Source organism: Gambusia affinis, linkage group LG23 (genome assembly GCF_019740435.1).
Source record: "Gambusia affinis linkage group LG23, SWU_Gaff_1.0, whole genome shotgun sequence".
Lineage (NCBI taxonomy): Eukaryota > Metazoa > Chordata > Actinopteri > Cyprinodontiformes > Poeciliidae > Gambusia > Gambusia affinis.
The window spans coordinates 16212241-16238130 of record NC_057890.1 but is presented as its reverse complement, the minus strand read 5'-3'; the positions used below and the strand labels follow the sequence as shown (position 1 = coordinate 16238130).

The window sequence follows — 25890 nt, the reverse complement described above, 5'->3', positions numbered from 1 at the left end:
TACTTGTCATTTGAACTTTTTAATTTAATTTAATTGTGATAATATTGACAGACTAATACAAAATAACACATAACTGAAGTGGGAGAAAAGTGATAACATGGTTTTGTTTTACTTATTCTTATCCAGGGATGTCAAACTCCAGTCCTAAAGGGCCACTGTCCTGCAACGTTTAGATGTGCCTCTGCTGCACCACATGAACAGACAAATTAGGTCATTAAGGCTCTGGAGAACTGATCTACACAAGGAGGAGGTAATTAAGCCTCCAGTGTTTTGTACCTGTGGCAGATCAAAAAATTGCAGAACAGCGCCCCTTGAGGACTGGAGTTCTAATCCGTCTACTTTACGCTGATACTAATCAGTAGCTACATTTCCATTGACCATAAAAATAAATCTGCTAGATGGCAACATTCATATTCACACAAGTCGTAATCAATAATCAAATATTACTACTGGCGGGGTAGGGTGAACAAAAAAAACAAAACAAAAAAAAACAAACGTTGGGTTAAAGTCCCACAGGAGAATGAATAAATAAATAATAAGAGAAAAAAAATAAATAAAAAAATATTTTAAAAAATATATAAAATAAACAAAAATAATAAAAACATAAGTGGGGGGTGAATGTTCCCTCAACAGCCGGTTTTCAGACCGAGGGAATGATAAAAGGAACCACTAGTTTCTAGGCTGAAGGTCCTAGTTAAAGCCCTTATCGGTGAATAAGGTAGGTATTTTCTTCAGTTTTAGTTTTTTTAAATTAGGGGAACTAAACCTTTAGAGAATCCTAAAGACCTTTATCGGAAATAAAGGCCCCTCTTAAAGGAGTAAGAGGCAGAGCGACCACAAAGCTGATTTGTTGGATTCTGCGAAGACGTTTGCAGTCTAAAGAGGATATCCCACCCAATTCAGGAAGAATGGGTCTACGTGGTTCCAGAACGCAATCTCCTCCTCAGGGTGAATTGTTTGACTATTTGATAATGAAATATACATATAAAAAAAGAGCTTGGTGTGAATGAATGTGTGGAATGATTTTAAATGTGGAATTTTCCCTGCAAAGTGAATTAGAAGCAGAGGAAAACAAATAAGGAATGAAAACGCTGAACATAAATATTTAGTGGATAAATTACTGGCCTTCATATTTAAAACAAAATTTGTTTTGTTTGTTTTTTTCTCTCTTTGAATAAAAATGATTTTATTTCTTAAAAGTATCAATCAAACTTATTTATAAGGGACCCTTTCTTACTAAAGGCATACTGGATGGAGATTAAATGACTAAAACTATATGATCATACAAAAGGTTAAAATATGATTCATAAATACATACTGTATGAATATGGAAAAGACGGAAAATAACAACAAACATTTCTTGCTTTTGTACGTCAAAAGGCTCCCCAACCAAAGAACTATTGCTGGTCCACTGGCGAGTGGCCGAAGTGGGGAGTGAAGACTGAAATAAATATTTAAAAAAGTTCCTGAGAGAGAAAGAAGAAAAACAAGGATGTTCATTATTCATTATTCCAATTACAGACATTTGTGTTGGTTATTTCTAATATTTTTTGTTGTTGTTGTTTGTTTTTCTTTATAAATGTTTTAATGTTATTTTTTCTCCTCCTTAATTAGCTTTTGTATTACGTTTTTATTTTTTATTGTTTCTTGGATTTTTATGTCTTCAATCATTGGTATGGTACCTCCTAACTTTCCCTGGACAGAGCATATACAGGGCCGCCTCCCTGGCAAAGAGGGGTTGCAAGATAAGTTTTCCTACCCAACACAGTGAATATATTGTTATGGAGTAGACAAGGTTACTGCCGGTAGGTTTTTCGTATCTTGCGTATATGTTCCTTTTGTTACGTCTTCCAGGATAGTGTTGTGTTATGACTGAGGAGGGAAATGTGTTGATTAATATTAAATATTTTTATATATATTTATAATCAAAAGGGGGGAAATGTCATGGAAAAATTACAATAAGGTCACATCTGCTAGTCATGTCATATGAAAAGTTTATGAACTCTCACCAAAAGAACTATTTGGGTTTCATGTAGAAGGTTGGAAGTTGTTTTCTACAGCTGCGTCAGAACCAGACTGTCTCTCCCTTTGTTATTAATTCTTTATTGTTGGTATAAAACTCATGTGAGTTTTTCATCCAGACCTGCTTCATTACTGATTGTCCTACAAGCTCTCTGTATTGTGCACAATATATGAATAAATCTGACTGAGTGATTTTACCTGAACAGTGCTTGGAAATAGTATTTTTTCCATGACACACGAGAGAGGATGTGTAAATTCTCCTAAATGGCATGATATTCATATTTCAATGTCCCATTGAAAGGAAAAAAAAACCGTGTACCAGGCTGGCTTTGATCCCCACTCTCCTGGGTGGGAGTCTGGTGTCTTAACCACTCTGCCATGAGAGAGGATGCGTAAATTCTCCCAAATGGCATGGTATTTATATCTCAATCTCCCCCTTAAAAGGGGAAAAAAGATTCATCAGAGCACATGGGCTTTGCTGGGAGAGATTGGTAAGTTGTTTTTAAAGAGATAAAATTGTTAAAATTGGTTTGTTTATTTATTTATCCAAAGAAATGTAATTAACTAATTTGCCACAGCGGTCAGACCTGCAGCTTGTTAAGTGCACCAGCCATACAGGAGCCAGAGGTCTGCCACTGTGGGTCACATGACCTGATGGCTCTTTGATGGGCCAGGTGCAAGTCGTTAAGCTGCTGCACTCATTTGGAGGGAGACTGCAGAGGAGCAGCACATTGCATTTTCAGAGCACGTTTTGAGAGGGAGTTTCACTCGACGGTAAGTTGATTTTAATTGCTTAATAGCATTAAAATGTGTTTATTTAGGACCAGTGTTGGGTAGTAACGGATTACATGTAACGACGTTACGTAATTTAATTACAAAATAAGAGTAACTGTAATTCGTTACAGTTACAATGAGAAAATATGTAATCTAGTTACAGTTACTTCCGAAAATATTAAGAATTACAAATTTAGTTACATTTAAAAAAATAATATAAACAAAAACCTTTGCGAAATATGTAATGATATTTTTATTGCTTTGCGCCCTTTATTGCCGTTTCCCGCTACGGCTCCTTGTCTCTATCATAGCTGCAATGCAAGACCTCTTCAGACCTGTAGCTGGTGGAAGACACCCTATGGGCTCTGCGTTGTGTTTCTTTTCGTAAAAGTGGAGTGTGTTCGGTGCAGGAGAGGAATCGGACACAGGGCTCTTCGTGGGGAGACTTTCGCGCCTTTATTTCATCCACTTTACAGGCAGTAAACAGACTGTCAGGATTTAACAATTTTCCCTTTACAAAACAATCAAACCTCATCAAAACAAGATGCAATCTGCAGCCAACTGGCACACTGAAGAAACAGAAAAAAAGATCGGCATACCAACGCAATGTATATTTTACACCGGGCTAGCGGAGCTGCTGCTTACCTTACAGGCAGTAAACACACTGTAAGGAATACAGCAGCTCGCGCGCAAAAATCCCCTACACTACGGTGTCCCCGGCAGGACAAACATCTCGGAATTGTGGTAATACCAGCAATTACAGAAAACAATAGTATCCTCTTCTGTAACATTTATGCACTGCTTTACATTTACATCTGTGAATATGAAAATGTTTTATGAATATTTGACTGTTTGGTGTTGATGCATGACAAATGTTGGAATATATTCTTTCCCATGAGACATTGTATGCAATGTGCTAGTGTTATGGTTTTCATGAACATAAAGTAAACTAGAAAATTCCTGAAGAAATTTAACTGGGGCCTGCCAAAGAGTGCCCGTCGGTTTGGACCCAGGGTTCTGATGCTAAAAATTAACATCAATACTAAGCTTAGCTAAATAGTAGTCATTAGCTTCTGGAAAGTCACAAATATGTAGAGTAAGCTGGACGTGCACCATTGAGTATGTTAAAATGAGTGTATGAGCTGAAATGAGCCAAAATGCTAATGTAAGCCTAAATACTTTCAGCAGCATGTGGGGTATCATTAGAATGTTCTCTATAATTTACTTACTCCATTAAGTATACTAAACATGGCTATTAAGTCAGAAAAATAGGTAATAGCTTATTTAAGCTAAAAGGCTAATGCTAATGAACTGCCTTGCACAGAAAGGCAGTTCCCTAACCTGAGAGAAACAGATAATGCAGAATCATATTATTGCACTGCCTGTGGCGGTGCCCTAACCTGCAGTGCACTAAGAAAAATAAAATGTTGAACATGGGTCAATACTCATTAAAACCTCAAAGTAATCAAAAGTAATTAGTTACATTACTTTTTAAAAGTAATCGAAAAAGTTACACTACAATTACATTTTAAACAAGGTAACTTGTAACTGTAACGGATTACATTTTTAAAGTAACTTATCCAACACTGTTTAGGACTATTTTTTAAGAGAACATGTGCCTGTCTGCTTCGAAGTGGCAGTGAGTTGCTGCCATTAAGGTTCATGCTAGCCTTCTTAAGTGAGTTTTGCTCTGCAATTTCACAAATAAATTAATGAAAACTTATTTATTCTCAGACTGAATACAGAATGACACCGCCACAAAAGGCCCCTTCTTGCCCAATATGCGAATTTGATTTCACATATCTGGGCAAGCACCTGGCATCCAAGCACGGTGTCCGCAATAAGGTGGAGAAGAGGCTGCTAATAAATCACGCCAGCGGGCGTGTTAACTTCCGCCACCTTCCCTGCCCTGTCCCTGGATGTGGGTTCTCAAAGACCCGGGTGGACCGGCACCTGGAGGTGGGCCACCCGGAGCTGGATCGTGCCCAAGTCCAGGAATTTGTCCGGGACATAAAGATGAAGGTGACGCTGGACGGCTTAAGGGCCCTCAGGGCCTCCAACCCCTCCCCGCCTGTCATGTCTTCATTGGACATTGGCACAGATGACCACGAGCAAGTCCATGAAGTGGCTGATGTGGTTGAGTCCTCCTGCTCTGACTGCCAGAAGCTCACAAAGGAGAATAAGGAGCTACGGCAGCAGCTCAGAATTAAGCAGAGGTGGGCCAAAAGGGCTAAGGCCAAGATCAAGGCTCTGGAGGAGGTATGTAAAAGTCTTTAATAACCTCAGATACTTACCTGATACTTACTTGAGGTCATTCAAAGATGACCTCAAGTGGCAATAATTTTTTTAGGCACTTACCTGAGTTCCTTACTTACCTTAACAGGCACTCCAAAAGGCAGGCGGGGGGCGAGAATCCGGTGATTCGGATTTGCATTGCGCCCAGGAGGAAACCCTCCCAGAGGAGGGACCTACACAGAAAAAGGCAGTATCCGCTACTGTAAATAAAGTTTTCAAGGATTTCGCAGCTCCAATCCGTAAGTAACGTCACTGCTTGCTACAGTTTTCTATTTTAAAAACCATACAAGTTATGTTTGAAACCTTTTTTATTCAGTTGAGTTCATGGAGGAGTACTGGGTGCACCTGAGGGGGTCCCGGGGGAGCAAGAAGCGCAATGAGAACCAGCGCTCCACCTCCCCTGCGAAACGCAGAAAAACACGCCTAATGTACTACAGGCTGCAAAAACGCAGCCTGAGGTACACGCCTCAAAGAAATTGCCTGCGTCCCAGGAGCGCCAAAAAAAAATAGTTAGTTAGTGTTGCATTTGTTTTCTTCATCCAGGTTTGCAGTTTTTGTTCAATATGTTTATTTTGTTGTATATAGTTCAATTGTTCCATAAGTGTTATTTGTGTTTTTTTTGGCAACCATTTTTTGAAAACCATGTTTTCTTTTCATTTATATTTTAAAATGATGTAATTTGTGTAGGTCTGTCAAAAAAAATACCAATAAATTTCACTAAAGCTGGTGGTTGTAATGTGGCAAAATGTGAGAAAGTTTCTTTAAGTCACTGTATGTTGGTGGGATCCTACCAATAGCAAGCCAGCACTCTCTCGGGGCTAAAGGTCAGGGGTTAGGGACACACAGTGGGAGTGGAGTGGATTAGAGAGTAGAAAATGACAGGGTTTCACACCCATCGCCATACGAGCCTTCTCACGTGTCTCCACACTCACAGGCTGCCCGGCCTCATCACCACCCAGCACCCGAAAGCCAAACCCAGACTTCTGTCTGCGCAGGTGGACTTCGATGTCCTGGTACTCTGCTCCTTTAATGGGGAGAAAAAACTCAGTTAAATCATGTCTCTGGAAGCAGCTTTGTAACTAAAGCGTTACTGTAATCCAATCCATTCTTTCAGTAACAAAGAACCTAATAACATTGCAAAAACAAGCATTAAGAGTAATCAAAAAGGGTCATAAAACACACTATTCATAATAGTTATAATCTCGTTTAAAAATTTTTTTAAATGTAAAACTTAAATTCACAAGAATTTTTTTGTATATGCAAGGAATTATTTAAATATAAAAAAAGTTTAAAACATCGTATAAGAAGGTGTTTTATCATTTTTAATCCACTCACGCCTCCACAATTTAACATTTACACTTACACGTGAAAATGGCTGCAAAATAATGCACAATTACACAACTGTACATCTTTGAAAAGCAGAAGTTGAGCCTCCTGCACAACAAACAAGAATGCAGCAAGTGGCATCTGGATGATAAGTCAACAAAAAACACTTGTCTATTCCAGCAGCCATTGTAAAGTGGTAAAACCAGCTGACCAAACGTGCTGGAACTCAGCTTGGGTTGCTAGGTGTCGGGCTGAGGTTGCTAGTGCAAACTTCCTCTAAATCTAGACTAAAACCCACCTGTTTAGAGTTGCTTTTTCCATTAGGCACATTTTGAAAAAATATTTCAATTGTTGATTTTTGTATTTTTATGCATTAAAACTCTTTGCACTGCCTTGTTGGAAATTTTATTGATTGACTGATGTGACTTAATGTTTTGAAAAGGCTCATTTTTCAGACACCAAAAAGCATTAACTGATTGCCAAAAACTGGCTGGGTGGTTTTTTGAAGCAAGTGAGACCCAAATGGAAGTACAAAAACATGGCAGATATGAATTTTGTATATGTCCCATTTAAGAATACGCATAGAGGTTATATTTACCAATAGAGTCCACAGGAAAAATGGTCCTTGGTTGAACAGGTTCTGGACAAAAAGAGAAATAGAAAACCAAAGCAATGAGAAAGAGATATCCACATATTGGTTGACACAAACAGATGCTCCCATATAATCCCGAACTCTGCCGTCAGCACTAATGTCATCGCAGAATCTCAGCATCATCCATAAAGTGAGGAAATGCTTACAGAGAGTAACACAGCTCTTCATTATTTACAGCGCAAGGTGGGATGGAAACACTGATCTGCAGTCAGGGCGTCACGCTAAGCCGTGATCCGCAAAGCGCCGGGGCAAACCCAGCCACAGACAAGAGCCTGCAAATGAAAAATTTACTCCAATTGTATCTGTTTTAATCATAGCAGCGCTCTGCTGGGACTCGGCAGGGATGATGAGAGACGAGAATCACGACCGCAGACTGACACAGATGTTATCCCCACCAACAGGATTACCAGAAAACAAACGGTTTACAACCGGAAAAACACCCAGAAGGTATCGTAAATATAAAATACAGGAAAACAATTCTTACTTTGTGTTTTTGCTTGCTAAAACAGGCTAGAACAAGTTTAGAAAAAATATACACTGCAAAAACACAAAATGCCTTCTAGAGCATATATGGAAATATATATTGTGGGAAAATGTCAGAGGAAAAAACAAACTGTGGATTAAAGTTCAGATATGGTTCTGAGTCAGCTTTTATTCAGTAAGTCAGTAACTATTAGGGCCAGACGTGACTGTCTTGTTATAAGTTAAATAATCTGCCAGTGGAAATAACACTTTTTCATCAATATTAAAAAATTTTTGACTTATAACAAGAAAAAAATTACCTGCAAACGTAAGATTTTGTTTTTGAAATTGTATATTTTTTCCTTTTAGCTATTTAAGGTTTGACACATATTGTAAAGTCAACCTACCTCTGTCAAGCTTCCAAGTAAAATAGTCATAAAAAACCTTAATTCTAGCTCAAAGACACAACCACCACAGCATTAGTTTTCATAACATAAAAAGGAGATTTAATCCACCTGACTTCTAGCAGTTTTTAAAAACCAGCATCAAAAATCCCAAAAAGATGTCAGATCACAGAAGCTACTTCTCCAGACATTTTTAAGGCGATATACAAAACTACCACAATTATTTCTTCCTGCATTTTTCAACCATATTTAGTGAGAATATTTTTGAGATGCTAAATAAAATCATCCTGTTAGGTTAAAATCTTACTTGTAGACATACAAAAGCATGACATCCTTGTGAAATAGTGTCTCTACGTACACACATAAATAAAGGTTAAAACTTGCTTTCTACTGCTTATAAAAAAATATCTGAGGATATCAAAAAAAATGATCTTTTTAGTATATTACAAGCCAGAGAGTTATGTTATTGCTGTGCTGTATATTTTAGGTGTGGAAGAGATCAACTGTGTTTACTCATGGATGCGTTCCTGCAGAACCGTTTATCAAAATGAAATGAACAGATTCCCACAAAAACGCCACGATGTATTACATTTTACAAGCAAAGTGGCTACAGTTAAAATTACACATCTAAAAGTGAATTAAACTGATTAAAAAGCTGTGACACAAAGAAAACAGCAAACCCTCTATATTAATAAAAACACAGATGTTGAGTGTTTATAAAAACTCCACAATCCACATAAACACTTCCATGAAAACAGGCATGTTCATTCATGGAGCAAACACTAAAGGTAAGTTTATGAGGGTAGCTAGCAGGACAAAACACACGGTGACAAAATATTAAAAATGTTACACTTCCTCTTATGCAGCCCACAAAGCCAAAAAATGTGTCACCTTCATCCAGTGATTGTTTTTCTTCCTCCATTATCTTATCTTGTTCCTGTTTTCCAGGGCTGCTAATGTGCCACTAAACTTCTTCTGGTTCCTCCAGCTACCAGGAAAAAATCTTGCTAACTAAAGAAAACAAAAGAGCTCCAACAACCTCCTTTTATCCAGCCCACAATGCCAAAAATTCATTTTTCTTCCTCCATTTCGTTTTTATTCTGTTTTTCTGGGCCACTAATGCACCACTAAACTTTGTTTGGTTCCTCTAGCTAGCATGACAAAAAAAAAACTGGCTAGCAAAACAAAAAAGATGCTACACTTCCTCTTATCCAGCCTTCAACGCCAAAAAATTGTCCCATTTATCTGTTAAGATTTTCTTCCTTCATTGTTTTTTCTTTTGGTGTTTTGGGCCACAAAAGTGACACTAAACTTCTTTTGGTTCATCTTGCTAGCAAAACAAAAACAATGTTACACCTCCACTTTTTTGGGGGGTCGTAATGCACATTACAACCCAGAATGTGCAGTTTGATATTTCAGTAAACTTCTTGATGGTCAATTCACTACTCTCTGCAAAAGTGCGGTCCAAAAAAATTACCTAATGCAGAAAGACACTATCCAAAGTTAGTCTTCGCAATTTGTTTTATTTATATAAGATGAGATATTTAATTTTCCAGAAATTAAAACATGCAGCTTTGGAGCCCTGTGGTGGCAGATAGCAAGAAACAGCCCAGCACCTCAGTTATTGGTAGGACTTTATAATCAGTAAAAACTGCTGCATGTTTGCTTTTCTGTCTCTTTTATGCTATTTATGGATTAGGAGGAAAGGATTTCCAATCCTTCATACCTACAGCAGGTGCCTGTGTGTTTTCACCTGCAGTAAAAGCTCCAGTACTTACGCCTACTCTCATAGATAGCCATGGACTTCTCAAAAAGGTCATAGGGGTCAGGTTTGACCAGTGCCAAGGCCTCGGAGGCTGAGTCCGGGACCGAGGCCATGTGAAGATGGTGTGTTGGGAAGGGGGCGCTGTGGGAGACAATGGGAGCAGAGCGGCTGGTCTGAGCGGGGCTGTTCTGGCCCTGCTGGAACTCCCACTGCTCCAGCACCTGCAAAGCACAGCGGCATGATGGGTCAGTGCTTCCTTTTCCTGCTTTTTTCCACATCTGATGTTTGATTTTAGTTCCATTGGTATGGTCAAAACACAAAAAAGGAGATATGATCATTGGCTAGAGTTTTGGACATTCATACAACACATTTCCCACTATAAAAATTTTACTACTAACTTGTTTTTCTTTGGACTAGCTTGTAAAAATCTGTGTACTGTGTTGTACACATTTGCATTGATAATTTTTTTAAGTTCTCTAGTCCTATTTATTAATTAATGCCAGAAGAAAAATGTCAATGAGAACCAGTTGTTTATCCGAAACAAGAACTACCATGCTTTTATTTTAAAAATTATGTACAGTGATATGTTCTCTATTGGCGTAAATAATGATGAAACATCAACAAATAATATTAAACATATCAAATAATATATATATTTTTTAATATTAGAAATTACCAGAGCTTTTTATAGCAGAAACCTGCGACGTTATTGACCTTTTTAGGTAATTTTAGTAGAAATCCAAAACCTGACAGATTTGTTGCGACTGCTTTTGACTTCTTAGTAGTAAAAACTGTACAAATCATTCAAGTGTGGATACAGCATTAAAATTAGCATGCTCACCCCTCAGCTCGTGTGTTTGTCATTTTGCTCATTAGCCACTTGAATTTCAAGATGGCCGCCGTTTTTCAGCCTCTTTAGCCAGTTGTTGGCATAAAATGTGCCAGTTTTTCTAAGAGTTCAGCAGATTAGCGTTAGCACAGCTAAAATTTTTGTTTTGCGAATTAGTGGTCAGTGAACCTAACTTTTTGGTTAGCCGTGGCTAATAACTACTGACGATTATTAGCACAAACAAATACTCTATTACAAACATGGCAGCCATTTTGAAAATCACCACCAGAAAAAGAAGACACAATTTCTATGGTTTAAAATATGTAGGCTTTAATTGGAGTCCAAATACATTCATCTTATTCATTTTAGGGCAAAAATTAATTTTCAACAAAGGCGGCCATTTTAAAAAATCAAATAATTAGTAAAAAAAAAAAAAAAAAAAAAAAGTAAAAATGTAAATAATTTATGTGTGTCCAGTTATTAGTGATTTGACATCAAAAGCATTCACCTGTGATAAATATTGACAAATTTAGAGTAAAAATAAATTTTCCTTGACGACCATGGCAGACATCTTGATTTTTTCCAAACCAAGCAAGCTCCTGGGAGCATCTATCCACACCTGAAAGATTTTGATGAAATTTTCAATTATCTGCTGCAGTATTTATTGGTGTTTGGGGAAAGAGCTTAGAAAAGTAACAAGTTAGTGAAATTAGTAGTTGAAGAAGCAGTTTGGCCTAATTTATTTAGGGAAAAACAAATAACGGCAAAGGCTGCTGTCGGTTTCCAAGGTGAAGAGAGGTGGGCGGTTTGGCGTTAATTTGAAAGAGAAACATCTTGAATTTGCGGCGGCAGCGACAGTTTTTCCAACACCAGTCAGTCTGAGCGCCAGCCTCAATGTGTCAGATGAGCCGGCCGCGTGAGTCACAGCAGGACAGTGAACAGACAGCAGAGACGACATTTTGACACGCCGGGAAGCGTCAAAGCGACTCGGAACGGAGGGAAAACTGAGACCGTATGACTGGCGCGTTTATCATCGGGAAGATACAGAGCAGCGGGTTCGGAGAGCCAATATTAGCTGCGGATATGAAATGCGCTTTCCAATGTGACCCAAAACCGTTTTGTTTTACCTTTAATTAATCTGCATTATTCAGTAAAAACATCTGAAAATGCTGCAGCGTTAACTAATGGTTACCTGTGACTTTCTGAATTTGACAGACAAATTTAAATAGGCTTATCTGCAAACAAAGATTTCCTGGACGGAAAGTCCATCTGACAAATTAGCCAATGCTCTAATCCCACTCTGTTAATCAAAGCCTCCATGTTTGACTCTGAGCTGTGGAAACCTAATTAGACTGAACTCTGTTTTTCTCATTTTGTCACAGAACCACCACAAATGTCATTTCAATTAAAAATCTTAAAAGTGTGGTGTACATTTCAGTTTTAAGCTCTCTTGATTCAGACCTTCACAGAAATTTATGCAGTTGCTTCTTTGCAATATCCAAACTTGAGTCAAAATTTATTTAAGACGTGGGTGAAGTCAAATTTAAAGTTGGTCTTTGACTAGTCCATTTTTACATATGATTTTTTAAATTATAAATCACTCCATTGTAGCTCTAGCTATATATTTAAGGCTACTTCAAAAAACTCCCCTAAAAAAAGATTTTGCAAAACTTTTTATGACTTTATAAATGGCTTTCCTGTCCTCCTCATATCTTTTTAATTTGGATTTAAACTGACATTTAGTAATAAAGATAAATATTTTTCATTGCGGTGATTTAGTAACCTTTTCACCACTTTTTACTGTCAAGCTTAATTAACCTTTCAACCACTTTTACTGATCAACTGATTGACTTTTTAAGTCTACCTCTAGTGGTTCATGATGGTCAGGAAACAAACTCTTTGACACACATATTTATACTTTACTTTTCTCATTTTGATGAAGCAAAAGCGATTTGGTTAGATTTTACTTACAAGTATTTATTCAATAAATTACTAAATTAAGCTGAACTCACTCTTATTTATATGCAACAGGGATTTATTTAACAACAAAGTGGTTAAAATAAAACTAATGTGTTTATTTATTCTTTTATTTTTAGTCAAGTAGTTGTTTTCTCCAGACATTTATTGGTGTGTCAACTTCTGCTCTTGGCCGTTGGTGGTTACCATAGCAACCAGTAACTGACAGCTCCTCCCCCCCTCCATTTTTTCCCCGTTGCTGTTTGTATTAGAATCAGCTCCCTTTTCATTACAAATATATTTTAACATGTATTTTAGACAAAGTTAATCATATACAGTTTTTTATGCGTAATTCTGCTATGTTTTGTGTACATTTTTAACTTGTTATTATTAATGTTGTGGATTTTAGCTGGGTTTAATTTTACAACTGCTAACTGCTGATAGCGAGCTACTGCTGGTCGTTTGTTTTTCTGTTGATTGATTACACGTTATTTAAAAAATGAAGTTTGTGGTTTTAATGTGTCAAAACGTGAACTATTCAAGCTATAGAAAAACTTTTCCCAAGTCAAACTACAGTCAGTGTTTAGCAGTTATTTTCAGAGATGTCAGATTACACAGAGATGGAGCTGAAGTAGCGAACAATGGAGGGATTTAAACGACAGAAGCTGGGTTTCCGGATCTGGAAATGGGAACAACACGAGCCGGGTTCAGGGACTGGTCAGAGCAGCGCTGGGAGGAAGTCCAGGCGTGAAATGGATTTATAAAAAAACAAGACGAAGAAAGAAAGGTAGGCAGAGAGAAACGTGTAGAGGCGTAAGAGCGTGACAAAAACAAACAGGGAAAAGTATATCTGATCTAAAAAAGTGTTTGGTGTGTTTTAAAGCTAACAGGATGCCTGGATTTGTTGCTCTTTCGTAACAATAAATTATTATTTAATATCAGAAAGTGAGTTTTTAGTGGAGTTAGCGTGATGGAGGAGGAGTAGAAGAATAATCCTGATATCTGATGCTGTCAAATGTTACCTGTTTTGGAGTCTTCCAGGGTGAATAGTGACCTGAAATGTTGAGAACACAAAACATGATTTAGGGTAAAAAAAAAAAAAAGAAGAATGATTAAAAAAAAAAAACTGGTGAAAACACAGAAAATACATGAAAAGGCAGATGTGGATGGGAGAACAGAAATAATGTGCAACAGGAGACAACTAATGAACATCTACACCGAATAAACTCATAAAAAATCATTTCTAATTACTGTGTTCACTGCAAAAATGTACACAAGCAATTAATTTTGAGCTAGTTTCTTTTTCTATAAGACAAAGCTAGCGTACAATAACTTTTCAACAGGATATGGGAGCTTGTTTTAAGTAAATAATTCCTTAATATTGATGAAAACGTACAAATCCCACTGATTATTTCACTTATCATAGCACATTTTTAGAAATTGTTGACTTAAAGCCAGTTCCTGCATCTTGCTTAAAAGTTTTGAATTATTTTTAATGTATTAATGCATTTGCACTAAAAACTAGACAAAAATACTTGGTAAGATTTGGGGTTTTTGCAGTGTTTGACTTTGACTGAAGTATGAATATGAATAAATTACTAAATTAGGCTAAATCTAAGCTGAAGAGAAAAGTGGGAACAATTTTCCTAATGCCTTCCTTGATTAATTTAATGAGATTTGGGAACAACGTTAATTATATTTCTTTAATTAAATATTAACTGAACACTAATACCATGTTTATACTGCTGTATCAGCTCCTAACGTAAGAAAAAGTTGATAATAGACACTGAACTGCTTCATCGGGATAAGCAGAGCTGCAAAATGAGATAAATGTGAAAAAGTAAATTACAAATAAAGGAGAAAAAACACAATAATGAAAATGAGAGGAAGAAAACTGAACAGAAACAGTGTAAAGTTGTGTTTATTTGAGGGATTTCTAATGTTTTTGCTTTTTAACCAATTTAAAAAATAACTGACTTGATTTTAAGATTTATAAATCCAAAGCATGTTCTTCACCATCATCATTTATAAGTAAATAATATCAAATACTCCTCGGCTGAGTGGGTTGACTTTTTAATCAACATAAAGTCCAGCTTGCTCATGAGGAGTTGGGGATTGCGTCAGATTCCTGGTCGATCCGTCATACTGGCTTCTTTTACTGTTATTCCTTTTTTCTATGATTTCAGGTGTGTGTTGATGTTCTTCTACAGATTTAATACTCTTCCTCGTCTCTCAAGCATTTGACACAGATTTTGAATTCTCTACAGAAAGGCAGAGCAAAAACATCCAGTCTGACGGAAAACCGCTCTGCAAAGTTTCCGCTTTAACCTTCAGGCCAACCAAACTCTGTGCTGTAGCTGCATTATAAGTTTAGTAAAATCAAGAAAATCTGTACATATTAAAATTAACAAATGTAAATGTGGGAAGACACCAAATACCTGATCCAGGTAAAATGTCATTTGGGACCCACAGTAAATTATGAATGAAGTCCAGTGAATTCATAAAAACCTCTGACATGTTATTGTTTACATCCAGGAATTTTCGCACGCACACAATGCTGGAGGGCAAAAAGACGATTCTTTGACATGGTCTCCATATCCGTGGTGCCGCTGTACTACAGTAATGTTAACAATTCAGAGCAGTGCACAACAGCAAAGAGAGAAATAACATAGAAAAAAACGTTAAAGCACAACTCAAAACCACTTTTTCGTTCTCTCTGCATCGGCTACGCTACACACAGACTTGCTGCCACAGCAACTGACAACACCGCCACTTTATGTTTCTGGATTCAACACTGAAAAACAAACTTTTCCCACATAAAAAACAGAACATTCAGTCTCTTAGAGCATTATGTTTTCAGGCTTGGTGTTTGTTTGGCGATCACAGTGATCGCTGTGTTAGATTAGCTGCTGCTGCTATTAAGCTAAGCTAACACTGCAGTGTTTAATTAGTTAATTTAAACACCTGCTCTACTGATAATCTGTCAGAGTTGGTGTTTAGTTGGTGTCTTTTATTCTTATTCTTTTACTGAACTGAAACACATCAAATTCCACAGCACATTTACATGTTACAGATGTCATAGTCAAGCTAGCGTAACTGAAGTACTTCCCTCCCCCTCGCTAGTTTTTTTCTTAAAATTTCTCCAGGCCTTATCTAGTCTTCAGAGTGCTGACGATTAGTAGCAAAGCATTAGGCCTCTTTTTCTTTTACATATCAGGAGTACATTTATAATTTAGCGTGTTATATTGATAACAGCTAAAACCAATGCTAGTCATCATTAGCAAGCAACTTCTTTCCCTCCAGCAAGGAGATGAGGACAGATCTTGTGTGCATGACGTCATGCTAGAAGGGCTCCATATTTTCTTTTAATGGAAACAAGAAAGTTCGGAAATGAAATTAAAAAGATTTTGGTCATTTTCCCTGTTACGTTTCTGTGATTTTTGTTTTTCCCATCTGTTGCCAAGCAACCTCCCTTTTAGTGATTAGACTTTTCATGTGGCCACACGCTGACCGCACACATGTACAACCCGAGCCCTTCCATTAATCTTCCACGCTCTCACTTCAAACATCCAGCTGTTCTTTCAGTTTCTGTGTTACCAGAAAGAACATTTAAATCAATCATTGATCCGTCAGCAGCGCCAGGAACGGAGAGGCAGAACGTAAACGCTGCGGCTTTCCTTTAACTGGGTTCGGTTTGTCACACAGCACAGCAAGGTAAAGGTTACACTTTCTCCTTTCTCTCTCCAATCTGTCTTGGGATGACCTTTCAGGAGGCATTTCACACATTTCTGCTGTTTGTAGCCACAACAAGCAGGAATCTACAGAAGAGAATTAGGAATACTGAAATTTTTTTTACAAATATTTTCCAGCACCACCAGACAAATTTAGTCTTAAAACTCAAATCGACCAAGTAAATTTGGGAAAGACAGGAGTTCAGGTTTCCGCATTCTATAACAAGGAAGAAACACTTAGGTCATTATTTTCATAAACGTGCAAGATAATTTACACACCCAAGAATGTTTGATTGTTTGAAGTCAGAATTCTGAGAAAAAAAATCAGAATTTTGAGACCAAAGTTGGAATTCTGAGTAAAATCAGAACTCAGAAAAAAGTGAAAATTCTGAGAGTAAAATCGGAATTCTGAGAAAAGTTGGAATTCTGAGAGCAAAGTTGGAATTCTGAGAAAATAATTCTAAGAGTCAAAAGTTTATTTAACTTTTGTTGAAGCCCTGATTATCTTCCATAGGAATCTATCTTGGTCACCAAAAGCAGTAACTAAAACCCGGAAGTCGTTTGTCTCTAGTTATATTGACAGAACATGGAGAAAAAGCGCTTCATTTATCTTCTAGATTTAACTCATCTCACTTTCTGGAAGTCACAACCATATGCTAACTCCGAAATCAAATTACAGGATGACTGCCTGCCAGTTGTCCCACTGAGATGCTACTGGAACGCTGACAATGCAGGAAATTGCCAAAAGCTGCATCTTTCAGAGCAACGCTGCCAAAACAAGAAGCCTCGTCAGATCTACATATTGTCATATTTTAAATTTTTCTGCCAGTAAATAGGAGCATTTCATCAAGACAACTACGGGAGACAGAGTGAGGTTTTTGCTTCTCGTCAAAAACACTAAATCACTAAAAAAGCCTCTTCAGAATACGGAGTGAGCAGCAGAACCAGAGCTGAGCCGCACCGACAGAGGAGAGGGGCGCTACCAGGCGTCAGCGACCGAAGCCGTCCACAGGGTGAAGTCCCTGTTAACTCAGGCATGGCAGACATTTAGTTGGACGCGAGTGTCACCGCGCCCCGTGGCAATAAGAGGAGAAAGTCTGGGCTGAATGAGCTGTCCGTGGCGCTGAAAGCTTGGCAGCTCTTATCAGACGTGTCAGCTCGGCTGCAGGGACACCGCAGAGTCCGGCTTACTCGCTGCTTTTCAGCAAAGTGCAGCTCTGGCCTGCAGAACCTTTCACAGAATGACGAACCTTAAGACGTTTCGGGTAAAACAGTAAAAATGTTTCCAGGGTTTCCTTCACATGTCTGTATGTCATAAAGTTCACAGAAAAACAAACAGAAAGACATAACATAACTTTGGGCTGGGACTTTCATGCATTAGTTACGTTAATGCATTTAATTATACTCAGATTTGTGCGGTTCTGGAGACAGAAAAGCAATATCCGATAGAAAGACCAGTTACAATAACCGATTATTATTGTGACAAACGATAATATTGTTGTTTTGAGACCATTTCCAAGTATAATGGTAATAAGGGCATCTAAATGCAAGAACGCATTCCCAAACATCAGTAAACTTGAATCCTAATTAACATTTGACACTGGAACTGGAAGATATTTAAATATCCAAAATAAACAAAACAGCAAATGAAATAAAGAATAAAGAATAATTTTGCTTACAGAGACTGTAAGCAAAATTATTCTTGAAAAAAGGGCTAGATGAGACCAAAGCACCAGACTGAAGAAAGAAAAAGAAAAACGATAAATCATGCAAAAGGAAATTTTTGAGTTTGTTCTAATTTATCATGCGATTAATTGACTTATTGCTTATGCAATTGATGACAAAGCTGCTTCTCTTGTCCCACTGGGTGTTAATGTCTGTTAAAAAAATCTGATGGGACGCTTGTTGTATTCAGGTTGTGCTAAAAGGCGTTAGACTAAAACAGCATCTCAATGCTAAATGTGTAGCAGCAAAGTTTCTGAAACACTTGAAACCAGAACCAAACGAGGAGAAGCAGCATTCAGCATCTAGGCACCACAAATCTGGAACAAACTTCCAGAAAACTGTAAAACAGCTGAAACACTGACTTCCTTTAGATCTCAACTAAGAACCCAGTTGTTTAGAGTTGTATTTGAAACGTAATCAATTACAAAATTTATTGACGGAACTTGACTTAATGTTCTGTTTTGATTGTTGATTCTATGTTGCATTGTGTTTTTGTGTTTGATTTGATGTAAAGCACTTTGAAAGGCCTTGCTGCTGAAATGTGCTATATAAATAAAATTTGATTGATTGATTGATTGAAAGTTAAATGGGTATAAAAGCACTTTGCTAGTTTATTTACCGTTTTTAGAAGCAGTAATTAGCTTTGTTGTTGAGCTCATATGTCTATTTATTCAATAATTTAAAAGCTAAATGGGTTTGTGAATTAAAAAAGTTGGTTGATGTATAGTTAAATTAAAATCCAATTAACTACAGACCCTACAATTAGCTAGATTAAAAACTGAAATTGAGTTCCAACATTATTCATAACCTGACGCTGTTTTAAACATTTCCATAAACGTCTTCCTTGATCTTCATGATGTGTTTTTTTCTGACGTCCATCTGCACTCTGGTGGACTCAATTAGGTGACTTCTGGAGGACATTCAGGAATTTTATTCAAGTTTATCAGTTTAAAGTGTCTGAATGTTAAGGCTGAAACAATTAATCGCAATGAATCGATTATAAAAATCAACTAATTTAGTAATTGATTGATTGTTAACTGACGTATACACTCAAAAAAATGACATTTCCTGAAAAAAACCCCCCCAACATATTCCAAGTTATAAACTAAAACTGTACGAAATATATACAAGTTTCGTATTTAAGGCCAAAATATCTGTTGGTAAAAATGTTTTACCCAAAACTCCTCAAGTTAAAACAATGATGCTATTGCATTTAGGTAATAAAATGTTTATTTTCCTTTTTAAAAAACTGAATAAAGTTTTTATTGGCATCTTTTAATACATTTTAAATATTGTACAAAACAGAAAAACCTAAGTGTTTAAATGAAATACTTTAAAATGTGCCAATTTATTCAACCCGATTAATCGAATAATCAATAGAATAATTGTTTAATAAAATAATTATCAGTTGCAGCCCTACTGAATACTAACAAATGCCACAGTTGTTAGATTTTGTTTAGTAAAATAAAAAAAGAAACACTTTGTTTAATTTTCCCCGCATTTCAAGTTTTTTTGTCACACAACTTCACAAAAAATGCTGTGAAGAAATTCAAATTCAAAACTATTTTAACTAGAGCAACTAAAGTTTGCATTCTTTTTTTTTTACAAAAAAGCAAAAACAACTGTTCTGATTTTCAATTTGAACAGTGAAAAAACATTTAAATCATGAATCCTTGTGTCTTCAAATGATGCTAAACGAGCAAAATCATTTCTCCCCCCAAAATACAAGTTATCATTTGTACAAAATGCAGTTGTGGGCATGAGTGACACCGATACCTGGATCTGCATGAATAGATGCTTTAACCTGACAAAGCTGGATCTGTGGTTTATGACTCTGAATGCTGAGGGAGGTTTAGTCAAATATGTGTTTAACTGAAAGCAGCCTGATTGCACAGACAAGGCGATAACAGGAGAAGTGATTGCATCATGTCAGAATGTTCTTTCCTGAATATGCATACGAAGAAGAAGAAGTCTGTCTCCTTCGCATGACAACCTGCGCAGAAAACAATGTCTTCCACTTCTATCAGTTGCATTGTTCCTCTGAGCACAAACAAACCACTTACACGCAGCAAACTGCTTGAATATGCATGATATGGGAGCTCAAAACACAACCCAATTTATCAAACCGCACTCACACAGTTAGTGGATGATCACTTCATTGTAATAAAAGCAACAACAGAAGCTCTTGATTTGTTTAAGAGGAGACTTTAGTTTTCGAGCTGCTCCTCCTACACAGGGAGGAGATGTCAAGCACAAATTTTAGCCTTGTGATCTAATTTTTAAGGCAACATGGCTGCCTGCCATCGGCTTTGTTTAAGAACCCCTGCCCGTCTCCTCTGGGAAGATATCGATCCCTGGCGGCACCTCCAAACACTCAGAGCTACCAGGGAGAGATCTGAGTGTGAACAAAGCTGAAAGGCTGTGATCTCCTGGCACCGAGTCCAACTCGTCTCTCTCTTCCTCCTATTGTTTTTCCACCATGTTGTGCATGCGCTTGGTAGATGGATCACTGTCTAGTTAAAACACGCTCCCTGCAGGAGGCTTTGGTTCTTTCCATGCAGTTCATGAACCTCTTCCCCTGATCTCAGGTGGGACGTCAAAGCAAAACCACTGAATCAAGATGTGCAATTCACCTCTGGAAGCATGCAGGTGCTGGCCGTCTCAGGAGAAAGACGCTTAATAATGTAAAGATTAGGGCTCAAACGATTAATCGTGATTAATTGAAATAATCGTCAACTCAATTAGTAATCGATTAATCGTTACTAGAATTTTAAAAACATCAGTTTGTTCAAATAACACACACACACACACAATTAATCCAAAATTTTATTATTGCTTTTAAGCTTAAAAACTAATATTGAAATTAGTCTTTAAGCTGCACTTTAAAAAATTACAGGTTATTTTTTTAAAGCTGAACTTTAAGCACAAATTTATTTTTAATTTATCTTAAAGTAAGATTATATTTCTATCTTAAATTTTTTTTAAAGTAATTATCCAAGATAATAATTGATTTTATCTCAAGATAAAAAATATTGATCAACTTTAAAAAAATTTATTAGCATTTTGTTTTTAAAAAATATATTTTATTTTATAAAATAAAATGCATGAAATGTATTATTTGAAATTATTGCAAATATATAAAATATTTTATTTCAAAAATTATTACAATTTTAAAAATAAAAACAGGTATTTTCATTTTATCTTAAAATAAAATTATCTATTTAAGATTAAAAAAAAAATTTTTGTATTTTTATATTAAATTAAAAACATGTAAACCTTTCTCTGTTTTTCCAAAAACTCCACAAGTGTCATTCTTTTATAATCAACTGGTTCAAATTCACTAAAAGTTCACCATACTATTGCATTTTAAGCAAAAAATAAAAAATAAAAAATCTTATTTTCTTTTATTTAAAAAAGAAATGTATTTATTTATTAACATCTTTTAATGGATTTCTAATACTACATTAAAAGGCTTAAGAGGAAAAATCTTTAGATTTAGATGCCAATTATTTTGATGGAATAATCAATTACTAAAATTACCATTAGTTGCAGCGCTGCTGAATACTGTAAGTATGCGTGTAACCTTTACCTTTAACACATTTGTCAGTCTTGAAACTGAAACCATAAAATTATTTTTATCCGATTAATCAATTAATCATTCAAACAGTCAATAGAATAATTAATACCTGGATTAATAACGAGTTGTAGCTCCAGTAAAGAGCTAATTCTGCAGTTATAATGGTCAAGAAAGCCACTAATGAAGCTGCGGGAAATCTTCACGTTCCGGCTCTATAATTATCAGTAATGAGGAGAAAAATCTATGTGTGTTGGGAAGAGGGCAGCAGGGTCAAGATACAATTCAAGGATGGGCGAGTATGAAATCTTTAATATGAGAGAAAAGCTTCTGAAGGCGGTCGAGTTTAAGTGACTGGAAGATTTGATAAGAAAAAGTCTCGTTTCTGGACTGGTATGCCTCTAATAACTGTTGATATCGACACTTCTGGGCTTTTCAGAAAAAAAAACGTAAGAGAAAATATTTTATTCAGAGTTCAGAAAATTTTGTTTTTAAGTATACAAAACAGATTATTTAGGATTTTAAATTCATTTTGAAAGCGGGGAAGTCATTTTAAATCACTTCTTTGACAAACAGTCGATTATTTTAAGTTCAAAAAATATTTTCAAAAAGTGTTTTTTAGTTCAGTCATCCTTTCTGTCAGTTGGATAACAGAGTATCAGAAGCAGGTTACAAAAATGTATGTTTAATTACATTAAAAGAGCCATAATATTAGCAAAATACAGACGCAATTCACAGCAATTTAAAAAAAAATTATAACAAAAAATGAGAAAAAGTTGATGTCTGTGGTTCTTTTTTCAAAATGGAGTCAGTTATTTGTACAATAGTTTAAAAGTTCTGATACTGACAGTAATTTAATGCTATGTGTTAAAATATTAAGTATAACTTTACAATGTGCTGAACATTCCTCATTTAAATTCTCGTATTTTTCGTGTTTGCGTTCTCATGAATTTTGCACTTTATTCGGCGATAACGTAGTAAATTTGTTGATTTTATTACTTTATTCTTATTACTTTGACTGAACTGTGGAAACTGAAGGTTTACAGCGAGAAAAAAAAATCCTGATTTTTCAAAAATTAAATAGCCAGAAACTAAAAATCTGATTTGTTGATAAAATTAATTTATCGCCAAGTGATAAATTAATTTTATTGCATTTTCCTCACTTAAAATGAGAGTGTAATTTTTTAATCACCTGACAGAAAGACTTGTTTGGGTTGTTTTTTTGAACCACTTGGTTGTACAGAAAAACAAACAAACAAACAAAAAAAACAACTTATTTTATATTTACAATTTCAAATTTTTTTTGGAACAAACTCGGTTCAAGAGAAACATCTTGTTGCTATCCGTTAATCGTCATCTCTCGTGCTTTTTAAGCCACTAATGCTGGACATTTAGGAGTGTGTTGCCATAGTAACCACTACATTAAAAAACCCCACCAAGGTCCCTGAATTTGGGAGTTAAGAAAGCATGAAAGCTGTCAGTGTTTGCAAGCGCGGATGAAAGCAAAGAGGTGGCTGCTTGAAAAACATTTGCGATGAGCGGCAAATATCAGCAGCCAGAGATTAATGAGTGATGGCGGTTCTGCAGCCGATATCAGCCAGAAGCCGGGTGGCCGGCTCCGTTAGACACGTCCAGATTTATGAGAACGGTGGGAAGGAAGGTAGAAAACAAGAAAACTGATTAAAAAAAAAAAAGGACCTGAACTGTGTAGATGAGGTATAAAAGGTAATTTTTGGTTTTTGAGGACTGAATTTTTTGCACTCCTTGTGTTTCCATAGTGATAAGTGATGTCAGCACAACCAAGGCGGCCATCTTGTCTAACAGCTTCTATTTATTTGGCCAATGAAGTCAGTCTAATTTGTTTAACGGTTGAGCATTAAAGGCAGTCGTATGACATTAAAGTTGGAATAATATGAGATTAAGGCGTTAATAATGTCCAAAGTAGTAATTTCATAAGAATGCTTGGACAAAAAATATCAACAATGAGAAATGATGAGCCTCTTAAGACATATTTTGGTTTCAGTTTAACAAGTAAGAAAATAATGAATCTTTTAACACATTAGCTTCATATTACTATTCACTGCGGGACTTTAAAATATAGCTGTTTGCACAATAGTTTCAAAGGATATGAACCACATGGACTGATGAGGTCATGTTAGGTCTTTTAACTGAAAAGAAGTTGTTGTTTTTTTTCAGATTAAAACAGCTTCTTACTCCTGACCACTAATTTAATTTTGCATGTTTGTTGTATTAAAAAGAAAACTTCTAGTTTTCAGGTTTTAATCTGTGCACCTGAGATTTCCCTGCTGCAAACTGAGCATGTTTGTAGACTTAACAGAACAGTCACTACTTTAAAATAAACATTTGTTTAATTGTTTTTTTTTTTTTTTTTTTTTTTAGCATTTTATGATAAAATAATTTATCCTTCTATTACTATATATATTATTTTCCATCTTTATTGTGAGGATTTGGTGTAGAACTTAAGCAGAAGCCATTCAAACAAAATTGGTCTCAAAGCAACAATATTGACGTTTATTACAATAATTACTTGAACAATTTATCTAAGTAATTATTAGATAAATAATTACGAATTACACCATATGTTGCTGCTGGCAACAGCAAAAGTTGTTGGCAACATCCGTAATCATCAATAGATTTGGTATTTAGAGTTTGTAAAAAAAGACTAACTCGAGCTCAAACAAAACATTAAAATTGGGAAGATTTAAGCAACGTATAATGGTTGTACTGGGACTCTCATGTCTTTTCATTGTACCACTGTATAAAATTAAAAAACATTGTTACGTTATTTAACATTTGATTAATTGTAGCAAAGGACTAACATCAACATGTGGACAAATCAGTCATTTCTGCTCAAACTACCACCAATACACTGTAGGGCTGATTTATTGGCTATTTTTTTTATTAACTGATTAATAATTGGATAGAAAAAGGGGTTTAATAGCACTTTAAAAAAAAGAATTTGAACCAGGTGAAAATACAATTATGCCACTTGACATCTGCAAAACATATTTACAGGTTTATTTTTATCTTGAATGAAAAATGTACATATTTCTGGACAGTTTTAGCTAACTTTTTACTCTGACTTGTTCTTTCGGCAAATACCCTTTTTAGGCTATTTTAACACTAGTTGATTAATCGATTATCAAAATAGTTGATGATTATTTCAACAAACGATTAATCAAAGTTAATACAATTAACCAGGATTGATACAATTTATCAGGAGTAATATGATTAACTGGAATTAATCCGATTAATACTACTGATATGATTAATCACAATTAATATGATAAATCATGATTAATAATTAATACCATGCAATCCTGTTTAATCATCATGAATAAGGATTAATACAATTCATCAGGATTAACATGATTAATCGCGATTAATCATTTCAACCTCAGTTTTCGATCTTAACCAGGTTAACGTGGTTTCATGGTTAAATCTCTGAAATATTCCCAAACGACACATGAACCTCTCCAAAAACACATCTACTGAAAAACAAAACATTTTGACACACACATCTCTCACTTCCAGCCTCACTTCAGCAAAAGTTGAGCTCCTTTGACTCCCAGCTCCCTTTAACAAAGATGCTCAACAGTGCACCATGAGGTATTCACTTATATCTACAAATAGAATAAGAAATATTTGACTCGACATTCCAACCATGAAAGTAAAACTACTTCACTGTCACACATCAGAGCACATTTTAACACTTTAAAAAGTAACTTTATTTGGATTTCTATGCTGGAAATAGAGACACGGGCAGCCTGATAAAGAAACAAACAGCTGTAACTTTATTCAGATGGCAATGCTGACCTTTGCTGCAGAGTCTCCACGGTGTCTGTGGCTCTCAGGCAGCTGGCATTGTGACTCGAATGTGACATTACACAACAAATGCGCACAAAAGCAAATGCAAAACTGCTTTGCTTTCAGATCACCCTGCAAAGTTCATGCATCACCTCTCAGTGGACGCCAAGACGAATCAAGACCAAAGCCAAAAAAATTTAAACGGTCTCAGTTCCAGCTGGTTCAGGCAGTAGAAGCATGCTTGCAACAAAAACATTAGACCTTTATCAATATTTCTAAAATATTTCCACCTTTTAATGCAACAACAAACGAATCCGACTATTAACAATGAAAAGGAGAGCTCAAATAACTGAAATTGATCTAATTTCAGGATTTTTTTGTTTCTTTGCCAAAAGAAGTCTTTCTTATGTTGATCTGGATGTATGTTTTTACTGTTTCTCAGCAGAACTAATAAATCAGTGTTTCCACCAGTGTATTATAAGTCTGGCGGGCCGCCAGGCTTTACTTGTGCCCCCACCAGGCTTAGCATTGCTTATTTACTTACGCT

The 25890-nt window shown here is 36.0% G+C and overlaps 2 protein-coding genes across 16 annotated transcripts in view; one reads left to right on the top strand and one right to left on the bottom strand.

Moving 5' to 3' along the window:
• The window catches only part of magi2a (membrane associated guanylate kinase, WW and PDZ domain containing 2a), a 285915-nt gene that overhangs the window by 23629 nt on the left and 236396 nt on the right, over positions 1 to 25890 (bottom strand). For 10 of the 14 annotated variants that reach the window (XM_044108683.1, XM_044108686.1, XM_044108687.1 and 7 more), the window contains 4 exons: positions 13508 to 13539; positions 9714 to 9921; positions 7016 to 7057; positions 6000 to 6115 (listed from right to left, as the gene is read on the bottom strand). In XM_044108683.1, the coding sequence (XP_043964618.1) occupies positions 6000 to 6115; positions 7016 to 7057; positions 9714 to 9921; positions 13508 to 13539 (398 nt within the window). The remainder of the gene's footprint in view (positions 1 to 5999; positions 6116 to 7015; positions 7058 to 9713; positions 9922 to 13507; positions 13540 to 25890) is intronic. The other 4 variants (XM_044108681.1, XM_044108692.1, XM_044108693.1 and 1 more) reach the window with 2 other exon arrangements.
• On the top strand, positions 621 to 5993 carry LOC122826611. Of its 2 annotated transcripts, XM_044108698.1 has the most exons (4): positions 621 to 2796; positions 4531 to 5055; positions 5180 to 5330; positions 5408 to 5993. In XM_044108698.1, exons 2-4 carry the CDS (start codon positions 4543 to 4545, stop codon positions 5599 to 5601), a joined length of 858 nt encoding a protein of 285 aa, XP_043964633.1. In that variant the 5' UTR covers positions 621 to 2796; positions 4531 to 4542; the 3' UTR covers positions 5602 to 5993. The 2 variants fall into 2 exon arrangements, with proteins under 2 accessions (XP_043964633.1, XP_043964634.1); XM_044108699.1 differs by lacking the exon at positions 621 to 2796 and having other exon boundaries at positions 2964 to 5055.

What these genes read in the sequence shown, in the direction of transcription:
- LOC122826611 (XM_044108698.1), top strand. Translation starts at nt 4,543, where the DNA reads ATGACACCGCCACAAAAGGCCCCTTCTTGCCCAATATGCGAATTTGAT. An exon ending in AGATCAAGGCTCTGGAGGAG is followed by an intron (nt 5,056 to 5,179) that starts GTATGTAAAAGT and finishes TTACCTTAACAG; the next exon opens with GCACTCCAAAAGGCAGGCGG. An exon ending in GGATTTCGCAGCTCCAATCC is followed by an intron (nt 5,331 to 5,407) that starts GTAAGTAACGTC and finishes TTTTTTATTCAG; the next exon opens with TTGAGTTCATGGAGGAGTAC.